Source organism: Protomyctophum bolini (assembly GCF_963924005.1).
Source record: "Protomyctophum bolini genome assembly, chromosome: 20".
NCBI lineage: Eukaryota > Metazoa > Chordata > Actinopteri > Myctophiformes > Myctophidae > Protomyctophum > Protomyctophum bolini.
The window spans coordinates 1,427,110-1,438,726 of NC_137881.1; the positions used below are offsets into that span (position 1 = coordinate 1,427,110).

Below are 11,617 nucleotides of genomic sequence, written 5' to 3' on the forward strand. Positions count from 1 at the left end.
GGTTCTCAAACTTTTTCATGCCAAGGACCCCCAAATTGACACTTATATTTGCCTCTCGGACCGCCCATTTAAAGAGATATGCCTATATAATAGACCCCTGGGGGTCCCCGGACCCCACTTTGGGAACCACTGTACCTGGTTATCTGGCTGATACCGTAATAACCTCATAACAACGCACTCCCATTCTACCAACGTCATAACAGCGCACTCCCAATTCTGCCGTGATATAACGCACTCCCATTCTACCGTAATAACTCCATAACAACGCACCTCCCATTCTACCGTAACAACGCGCTCCCATGCTACCGTACTAACGCCATAACAGCGCACTCCCATTCCAAAGGTCTCGCATTGAGAGAAACAGCCCCCGTGCCCCGTCAATATTCGTCACACTTTCACGTGATCCAGGCTCCACACACCATATAACCAGACATAGCTGTTAATGTTTCTGTGAAGACAACAGATCTGCATCCTGGGGATGATCACTACTACTACTACACACTATCTCTGTTTAATCTGTTGTTTCTATTTGTTCATATAATCTCTAACTGCCACCAACATGGAGCTCCAGACCAGGGTGTTGTTGTTGTTCATCATGTTGACTTCATGTGTCGTTGAAGAAGTGTTCGCCGGTCGGTATTTCAACCGCGGCCAGCCGTGTTACCGACGTCCCGCGAAACACCGCCAGGGAGTCAAGTAAGTTTATTCATATTTAAGTTGTATGCTTTTATTTTATTGTAATATAACGACTGCTTGCCTTTATAATGTCTACCGAGTTGGAGATCGGGGTTCGACTCCAGCTCAAACGTTACTATAAATATTGAATTCATGTCAACCTCTCGGCCAGCCGTGTTACCGTACCGTGCTGGTAACAAGTATAGTAAGTTTATTATTTATGCTATAATATTATAATAAGTCTCGATCTGATCTGTTATTCTGATCCAAATCTCTGCTCGGATCTATAATCTATATATAAGCATGAAATCGACCCTATAGATTTATATTTGCCCGTAAACAAGTTTATATCATAATAATGTAGCCTACTTTTCCTTCATTATAACTTGGTTATAAATGAAAGCGAGTTGCACATGAACTGTAACACAAATTAACAGCTATGACATAGTATTACGATTTAAACAGGCTAATAGTGAATACTGTTTGGAACCAAATGAAATGAGCCATGCAGGCTCTGTTGTGGAAAGATTCATTATTGATTGGATTGGTACAGAAAATATTAATAAAGTACATAGCTTTATATAACTTCACAATGCAAGTGTTATTTAAGGCATACTAATAGCCCACATAATTCCTAACTGAAATGCAACAACAGGACGTGTATTAAACATAATTAATTATATTAAAGGTGTGTATAATAATACAATTATAATAAACACTTCCTCATTCAGAGGTAAAATCACGGGTCGACGTGGTCATCGTATAATCACCATGGTGACGGTCATGTGATCATCGTAATCACCATGGTGACGGTCATGTGATTTGTTTTTTCTTCTGTTTTTCGAGGAAGTAATTTATAAATAAATGCAGCATTGTAGCAATGTAGTATTGTGTATCAATTCCTCTGGTCAATGGGATTTTGTAAATGGCACCAGATTTCAACAACAAAGTTAACAACAATGAATGCAATTCAACGCATGTGTTAATTAATATAACGGAACTATTATTATGAAGAAAAGGAAACGCAACTATAGTTATACGTCTATAGGACGGACGCAGCCATAACAAAACAATTAAGGGACTAAATTAATTTAGCTCCTTTGAAACCAAAATGTATATAGAACACCCTACCAACAGTCATTAAGACATGCAAATCCCTTGACTCCTTCAGAACGGCATGCTCTCAAAGGTCACCTACGGACGGCTGCAATTCGAAACTGGCCCCCTTTACCCATTGTGGGGCGGGAACACCTTTTGGTGTTATAGCATTACGTTATGCTTTAGCTATTTAAAAATATAGCAGATCTACGAGCTCACGAGCTTGTAGGTCTGCTATTTTTTTGAAAAATCGAAGAGCGACTGACATAGAAGACATTTTTAGAATCTGATCTCAGGTCAGAATGGCTTAAAATCTGAATCCCCTCTCCAGGTGACAGGTGAACACTGCGCAGGGGAAGGACAGACTAGTGCCCGACGTTACGTACTGAAAAAGTCGTTCCCAAGATGGGAACGACTGGGTGTTGGACTTTGGTTTATGGCTGCAGCACTAGTGCAATATCAACCACCACGAAAAAGGCTGACGGGACAAGATCTGTTTGATGAAATCACCAATCTAACCTTTTCTCAAAGAACAGTCCTTGTCATGGATATAAGTACAAATTTGAGTCGAACTTTCACGAAAATAATTGTTGATCTATATAGTATACAATCTCACAACGTGACACATTGTGGGCTTGTTTTGAGATTTTAGAGATTTGTTGGGCATTAACCCCTTCTGGACGGGAACGCCTTTTCGTGTTTTAAGCCATTCTGACCTGAGATCAGGTTCTATAAAAATGTTCTTCTACATCCTGACAGTTTTCATTCTGACCTGAGATCAGATTCTAAAAATGTTCTTCTACATCCTGACAGTTTTCATTCTGACCTGAGATCAGATTCTATAAATGTTCTTCTACATCCTGACAGTTTTCTGAAAAAGCTATGTTTCTATAGTCAGCCGTTCTTCGGTTTTTCAAAAATAGCAGACCTACAAGCTCATAGTGTGGCACTCTGTGGCGCGCTATGAGCTTGTAGGTCTGCTATTTTTCAATAGCTAAAGCATAAGATAATGCTAACACCAAAAGGGGTTCCCGCCCAGAATGGGTTAAGCATTATATGTTACACTTTAGCTATTGAAAAATAGCAAATCTACAAGCTGTGTGCCGCGCTACGAGCTTGTAGATCTGCTATTTGTGGCGCAAATCTTTGAATGAACATTCTTTATAACTCAAATCTTGGCTTCTGAGGGGTCCCTCTCTCTCTCTCTCCCTCCACACAGGACCATAGTCTCTCATCATCTCTCTCTCTCTCTCTCTCCACTCAGGACCACAGCTCGTCCTCACCAGTTCCTCAAGGTGTCGGAGCTTCCCGGGTCGTGGGACTGGAGGAACATCAACGGGACCAACTATGTGAGCACCACGCGGAACCAGCACATCCCGCAGTACTGTGGCTCCTGCTGGGCCCACGGCAGCACCAGCGCTATGGCAGGTAGGAACAGAACCAACACATCCTGCAGTACTGTGGTTCCTGTACTGGGCCCACGGCAGCACCAGCGCTATGGCATGTAGGAACAGAACCAACACATCCTGCAGTACTGTGGTTCCTGTACTGGGCCCACGGCAGCACCAGCGAAATGAAATGGCATTGAAATCCCCATTGAGGCGATTTTAGATCGCCTCATATAACAACTGTGTTTGAAAAATAAACACGTCACCCCGGCCGCTTCACTCATATGGATATGAAGAATCAACTGACTGAGAGAAAACGCTAATGTTACTGCTGCTGAATTAGTTACATTTTCGCTAGCAGCAGACTGTATCATATATGAGTGACTGACTGTTGCAAACGATACAGAGACACCTCCCTGACAATAACGCCGAGACAGCTTGTTTATTTTTGGACCACAACGCTTATAGTAGACGATATTAAGATCACCCCATGTTATTCTCCATAGAGAAATTTACTTCCGCGAACCAGGGAAATCGTCGGGATGAGCGAGTTACGTCAGGACTTCGGTGCTCCATGACTGTCTCCAAATGAAATGTCCTTTTTTTTTTAAACTTTCTGATTAAATGTCCTCCAAGAGCAACATTCAAGGCTGTCGCCTACACAAAATAATTAGGATCAGGGCTTCTATTGTTCACACCTGTAACATTTGATCACACACACATTTCTATAGTTAGTTATTGTACATGAGGTGTACAAGTATAACCGCTCCTATCCAGCAGAATAACAAACGCTCCAACTGATATATCGAGGTTGTTTATTTCCCCCAAAGACAACGTGGAAAAACTGCAACACAAAACATAACAACATCCTTTTAAACACAATTAAACATGAAATATGAATGTCCTTGTTGTCAGTCAATCATCAGGATGTCCTTTTAAAGTGTCCATGAATCATGAAATATGTTATAAACAAACGCAGTGAAAGGTACACAAACAATTAAACGATCGACGGAATTACAACACTGTTTACAAACAAAGAAACCAACAACATGTGACACACCGTGTGCGCCTTCTGCAGATTATTTTAGGAGAGCTGCGTTATCTTCTCTTATATTCTTTATTTAAGGACACTTTTTAGACGTGAGAAGAGCTCCTTGCACCACTGAAACTCAGCTTGTTCTGACTGAGTTCAGCTCACACAGGTGCAATGAATCAATGCTGCCTCGCTCTAATCACAGGGCTCTGCTCCTGCATGCCCTTCTAGCTCATAATGAACTGAGCAATAGAATACATGGCAACACACACACACACACACACACACACACACACACACACACACACACACACACACACACACACACACACACACACACACACACACACACACACAATATGTTACCCAAAAGAAAAATACATACAATGTTCATATTTCAGAAAGGCAAGTAATAAAAACAAATATTACAAAATATTTGCTGGGACAGCTACAAGGTGGTTTGTTTCTCCTAAATAAATTAGCCATTGATGATTGTGTTGTGACGATCCAGCATTGAATGGCTCAGAATCCTGTCGCACTGTTTCACAAAACCGCAGGCTGGGATTTATCGGGGAAAAAATATTGTTAACTTTCATCCATCCATCTTCAACCGCTTATCCGTAGTCGGGTCGCGGGGGCAACAGCTCCACCAGAGAGCTCCAGACTCCAGGTCTCCTCCCAGTCGGACGTGGTCCTTGGTCTGCCCCGGAGTTCTCCTCCCAGTGGGACGTGGTCCTTGGTCTGCCCCGGGGTCTCCTCCCAGTGGGACGTGGTCCTTGGTCTGCCCCGGGGTCTCCTCCCAGTGGGACGTGGTCCTTGGTCTGCCCCGGGGTCTCCTCCCAGTGGGACGTGGTCCTTGGTCTGCCCCGGGGTCTCCTCCCAGTGGAGGACCTCCCTAGGGAGACGCCCGAGAGGCATCCTAACCAGATGCCCCGAACCACCGAAGCTGGCTCCTTTCCAGGCGAAGGAGCAGCGGTTATCTTTTGTTTGGTTATACAGTACAGTACAGTACACGCCTATATATATATATATATATATATATAATAATGATAAATGTTACGTGATGTTTTACGGTCGTTCTCAGATCGCATCAACATCAGACGGAAGGGGGCGTGGCCGTCCTCCTACCTCTCGGTGCAGCACGTGATCGACTGTGGCGACGCGGGCAGCTGCCACGGGGGAGACCATTCTGGGGTCTGGGAGTACGCCAACACGCACGGCATCCCCGACGAGACCTGCAACAACTACCAGGCCAAGGACCAACGTGAGTTCATTATACCCCCACAGTTAGCGTTCTATTATTAATATTATTATACCCCCACCACGGGGTGAGTTAGCGTTCTATTATTAATATTATTATACCCCACCGCGGGGATGTGTTTGTTCCGACGTACGTAAGGTCCTTGCAGCACACTGCTGCATTTCTCGGATTTCTAGCAGCGTTTTTCCACCGTTTTTCCCCCCGAAAAACGCGTCCAGTCTGCAAGGACCTTTAAGCCCAAACCACACCAAAGGGTCGGGTCGGGACAAAACGGTGTCTAACTTGCACGGGAGCTTCTTGGAGCTTTCAGAGATTTAACGATTTAACTTTAACCATTATATAAATCATCGTACATCAGCTCATGAACAACTGAATGCATGTGGTCGGTTCGCCGATTTGCCAACTTTGTCCAAATATGACGTACATTTTCCCTTCGTTGTCGACGACATTTAACGATGGTGTTGCCACAAACTTACGTCATATTCGGCGGACATTTGACCTATTTCTCCTTTCATTGTCAATGGCAAATATTGAGACGCGTGGGGACAAAAATAAGTAAATATATACACATTATTGACAATATGTTGTGTTCCCTCCTCCTGACAGAGTGCAAGCCCTTCAACAGGTGATAACATGTTGTCTCTCCTCCTCCTGACAACCAGGTGATAACATGTTGTCTCTCCTCCTCCTGACAACCAGGTGATAACATGTTGTCTCTCCTCCTCCTGACAACCAGGTGATAACATGTTGTCTCTCCTCCTCCTGACAACCAGGTGATAACATGTTGTCTCTCCTCCTCCTGACAACCAGGTGATAACATGTTGTCTCTCCTCCTCCTGACAACCAGGTGATAACATGTTGTCTCTCCTCCTCCTGACAACCAGGTGATAACATGTTGTCTCTCCTCCTGACAACCAGGTGATAACATGTTGTCTCTCCTCCTCCTGACAACCAGGTGATAACATGTTGTCTCTCCTCCTCCTGACAGAGTGCAAGCCCTTCAACCAGTGTGGGACCTGCACCACGTTCGGCCAGTGCAACATCATCCAGAACTTCACGCTGTGGAAGGTTTCAGATTACGGGGAGGTCAGCGGCAGGGAGAAGATGATGGCTGAGATCTACGGCGGGGGTCCCATCAGGTAACGATTTATAGATCTACACAGGAGGAGCCATCAGGTTGAGATGATTTATAGATCTACCCAGGCGGAGCCATCAGGTTGAGATGATTTATAGATCTACCCAGGAGGAGCCATCAGGTTGAGATGATTTATAGATCTACCCAGGAGGAGCCATCAGGTTGAGATGATTTATAGATCTACCCAGGAGGAGCCATCAGGTTGTGATGATTTATAGATCTACCCAGGAGGAGCCATCAGGTTGAGATGATTTATAGATCTACCCAGGAGGAGCCATCAGGTTGAGATGATTTATAGATCTACCCAGGAGGAGCCATCAGGTTGAGATGATTTATAGATCTACACAGGAGGAGCCATCAGGTTGAGATGATTTATAGATCTACCCAGGAGGAGCCATCAGGTTGAGATGATTTATAGATCTACACAGGAGGAGCCTGATCGAACTAACGGCATTTTAAAATGCAGGCTAATAGGACAAAAAAAACCATTATACTTGCCCTCTATAACTAAAATGACAAAATAATAACACCTTCAATATTTTATTGAAGGTGCATCATTACATCATTACATCACTACTGTACATTTCAACATGATTTCAGAACGCTGAATAAACTATTCTGAATGTGGGGATTAATTATTCTGGCGTTATTCGTGTCCTCTCCAGCTGTGGGATCATAATTATTCTGGTGTTATTCGTGTCCTCTCCAGCTGTGGGATCATAATTATTCTGGTGTTATTCGTGTCCTCTCCAGCTGTGGGATCATAATTATTCTGGTGTTATTCGTGTCCTCTCCAGCTGTGGGATCATAATTATTCTGGTGTTATTCGTGTCCTCTCCAGCTGTGGGATCATGGCCACGGACCAGCTGGATGGGTACACGGGAGGCGTTTACTCCGAGTACCAGGAGAGTCCGTACGTCAACCACATCGTATCGGTGGCCGGCTGGGGCGTGGAGGACGGAGTGGAGTACTGGGTCGTACGCAACTCCTGGGGAGAGCCGTGGGTAAGTCCTTATAAACACTGGGTCGTTCACAACTCCTGGGGAGAGCCTTGGGTAAGTCCTTATGAACACCGGGTCGTTCACAACTCCTGGGGAGAGCCTTGGGTAAGTCCTTATGAACACCGGGTCGTTCACAACTCCTGGGGAGAGCCGTGGGTGAGTCCTTATGAACACTGGGACGTTCGCGAGCCTTGGGTAATTTCTTGACCCATTCTAGACGGGAACCCCCTTTTTTCATAGGGTTTTTTCAGAAAACTGTTTTTAAATTTCGACGTCTGGCCTAAATGGGTAAAACACTGCGTCGTTCGCAACTCCTGGCGCGGAGCCTTGGGTGAGATCTGAACACGTTAAACCACTTTATATAGACCATTCCAGGTCATGTTCGTTGTACAGTAGGAGTATTGTCTACAGTAGGTCAGTGGATGAAACCTTAAACCTTCTCAAGTCAAGGAGACCCAAATTGATATTTATGTAGCCGCGAAAACCTGAAAATATAGAATCATAGAAATCATTTTCTATATTTTTCAAAAAGTTGATATAGAAAATAATTCAGTTCAGGTATAACTAAAGATAACAGGTTGACCAAATGATCACCGAAACTGTGCTTAGTAAAAACAGAGAGGTGTGTTTGGGGTGAGCGGTGAGTCTCTCCCCACCGCGGCTCAGTGACGTCATGTTGTAGTTTTAGTAAAAACAGAGAGGTGTGTTTGGGGTGAGCGGTGAGTCTCTTACCACCGCGGCTCAGTGACGTCATGTTGTAGTTTTAGTAAAAACAGAGAGGTGTGTTTGGGGTGAGCGGTGAGTCTCTTCCCACCGCGGCTCAGTGACGTCATGTTGTAGTTTTAGTAAAAACAGAGAGGTGTGTTTTGGGGTGAGCGGTGAGTCTCTTCCCACCGCGGCTCAGTGACGTCATGTTGTAGTTTTAGTAAAAACAGAGAGGTGTGTTTGGGGTGAGCGCCTGAGCGGTGAGTCTCTCACCACCGCGGCTCAGTGACGTCATGTTGTAGTTTTAGTAAAAACAGAGAGGTGTGTTTGGGGTGAGCGGTGAGTCTCTTCCCACCGCGGCTCAGTGACGTCATGTTGTAGTTTTAGTAAAAACAGAGAGGTGTGTTTGGGGTGAGCGGTGAGTCTCTTCCCACCGCGGCTCAGTGACGTCATGTTGTAGTTTTTGTGGTCACCTCATCACCTGAAATGAATAGGCCTTAAAGGACCAGTTCACCACTTTTCAACCTATCTTCATATAACAGGTCCTCACTAATAATCGTGAAAAAAATGGCACATTTTCTACTCAGTCTGTGTCTCATAGGACGACTGTGGGCAGTTTAGAAACCGTCTTCCAGTGACATCATCATTAGGCAGATTTGTTTTAAACAAGATTTCTTTACAAAAATATTTAGATTTTCATTATCGTGAGAATGATGGCTTGCATTTTCGCATTGCAACTTTTCAGGACTAGAAAGCCTGCAGTTTCTATTAGCTTGTATTCCCCATGGATGATGTCACTGGAAGACGGTTTCTGAACTGCCCACACAGCCCTCCTATGAGACACAGACCGAGTAGAAAATAATTGCACCATTTTTTCATGATTATTAGGACAGATTATATGAAGATAGGTTGAAAAGTGGTGAAGTGGTCCTTTAATTGATAGAGAATAAGTCATTTTTTGCGGGTAAACTATATTTATGTGGGAATTAAGGGTAACCAAGTCTTGCCTAATTCACAGTGCTACAGAAAAATATGTGTTTAAACATGTGTCTAAAACTGTCTGTCTGTCTGTCTGTCTGTCTGTCTGTCTGTCTGCCTGTCTCTCCTCAGGGGGAGAAGGGCTGGCTGAGGATCGTCACTTCCTCCTACAAGGGAGGAAGTGGAAGCTCTTACAACCTGGCGCTGGAGGAAGACTGCATGTACGGAGACCCCGTAGTGCCCAAAAGCTACCAGTAGAGGTCCCCGTAGTGCTACTACAAAAACATACCTCCAGATTAGAACCAGTGGCTGGCCCTCAAAGTAGAGAGAGGGAGCAAAATGATTGATAGTTGAATGATTGATCGTTCATTTGGAACGGGTCTGTAACTCTGAACCATTTGGACCCTTGCGGGGTCTGTAACTCTGAACCATTTGGACCCTTGCGGGGTCTGTAACTCTGAACCATTTGGACCCTTACGGGTCTGTAACTCTGAGAGTTACGGTCTTGAAATGTTTAAAGTTTTAGAACCAGTGCTCTCTCTATCTGATAGAAGGCCAGATCCCAACACCCCTCATACCCTCGGCCACTCCGTCACTCGTCACATGGCGGTGTTACGGTGAAATCAGTGACCTGATGAAATGTGTGACCGTCTTGTTAATGTGATTGATGTCTCCGCCATTGTCACATATTTCAGCAGGTCACCAATTTCACTGTGACACTGCCCCTATACCGCAGTGACAGTGTGAGGGAGATTTGGGGGCGTTGTAATCTGTCTCTGCTCGGCCGCACAGGGGATCGTTATTTGACACCGACTGTCACGTGTTTAATTCCAACAATCTCAGGCACACAGCTGCTTTTTTTAAATTGTTTTTAAATTACTTTAATAAAAGGGGTTCCTTTTAAAAGGGAAATATTGCTGGGTTAAATAAGCGCTTTAATAGTTTTTATGATTTTGCCAGTGTGTTTTTTTTTCGTTGTGTTCTTTATATTTCAGTGCCAAGAGAATTATTTTCTGACCCATTTTGGATGTCGTCCCCTCTGCTGAAAATAGCCCATCTACAAGCTCACAACGCAGTAGATCGGCTATTTTCAGCATGATGCAACCAAGTGTAAAATGACTTGTACTGGATCTCTTGTCCACTAGTCCCTGACTAACATTTTAGTCTAGTTTTTATCTGTTGAAGACAATTGTCAAGACATTTAGTCTTGGTTTTAGTCAACCTATACCTTAGTTTCCATTTAGTTTTCGTCAGTGAGAAAAAAAGGTAGTCGACGAACAGTTCTCGTCATAGTTTTAGTCGACTGAATCAACACTGGTTGTAGTCCAGAGGCGCCCACACCTTTCTGACTTCAGCTTCTTTCAAAATGACCACAAAGATAAATAGAAAATAAATCAATCAGTTAAACAATGTACCCGTTTGGAACCGTGGCGTTACATGATTAAGCAATATTACACGAGAGGGTTTGGTTTAACGTGATTATTGAGAGGGTTTGGTTTAACGTGATTATTGAGAGGGTTTGGTTTAACGTGATTATTGAGAGGGTTTGGTTTAACGTGATTATTGAGAGGGTTTGGTTTAACGTGATTATTGAGAGGGTTTGGTTTAACGTGATTATTGAGAGGGTTTGATTTAACGTGATTATTGAGAGGGTTTGGTTTAACGTGATTATTGCCGCGACAGGGATGCGGTCAGGAACGAGACGGAGTCGAGTTTCCGCAAGCATCACTGAAGTGGTATGGGTTCCCGCCCCAAAATGCGCTGCACAAGGTGCCCTTTTTTTTCCACTTGAGCACCTGCCCCTCTAAATGTCTGTGCACGCCACTGGTGATGTAAATCTGCACAGATATAATAATGCCAAAGAACACATTTCTCCTCCGTCGTCTTGTGTCGAGTGTCGGAAATAACTCCCCCGCTCATTTTCCCCCCCGTGGACTTTTCCAAAAAAGTATTTATTTAAAGACGTTTTACGCCGCGGAAACAAAAGACAAACTCTTGTCGTGACAAAACAATAAACACCGATCAAACAATTAGTATAAGAAGAAGAAGAAAGACAGCTATAGGGTACCACACCTTGTTCTTCTAATTATTCGATCGGCCCAAAACATCGCGTTTATTGCCATGATTCGTCACAAGAGTTTGTCTCTGTCCGCGGCGTAAAACGTCTTTAAATAAATACCTTTTGAAAAACGTCCACGAGGAAAATGAACGGGGAATTATTGCCTGGGGCCTCGTCCTTTTGAAAGGGGGCGGGGCTGAAAGGGGGCGGGGCTGAAAGGGGGCGGGGCTGCGACGCTCTATCGCTACAGTACATTACAAGTATCCTCGTTGGCGTTTTGTCGT

General features: G+C 44.2%; 1 protein-coding gene across 2 annotated transcripts in view; it reads left to right on the forward strand.

Annotated features, from left to right (window-relative positions):
- Positions 1-398: 398 nt before the first annotated feature.
- ctsz (cathepsin Z) overlaps positions 399-11,617 on the forward strand; it is a 471,668-nt gene continuing 460,449 nt past the window's right edge. The window contains exons 1-6 of one of the 2 annotated variants that reach the window (XM_080792595.1): positions 399-696; positions 3,038-3,201; positions 5,279-5,458; positions 6,444-6,594; positions 7,432-7,594; positions 9,407-9,540. In XM_080792595.1, coding sequence (XP_080648721.1) covers positions 560-696; positions 3,038-3,201; positions 5,279-5,458; positions 6,444-6,594; positions 7,432-7,594; positions 9,407-9,532 — 921 coding nt within the window. In that variant the 5' untranslated portion in view covers positions 399-559 and the 3' untranslated portion in view covers positions 9,533-9,540. Of the gene's footprint in view, positions 697-3,037; positions 3,202-5,278; positions 5,459-6,443; positions 6,595-7,431; positions 7,595-9,406; positions 11,528-11,617 lie in introns of those variants that run through there. The other variant, XM_080792594.1, reaches the window with a different exon arrangement.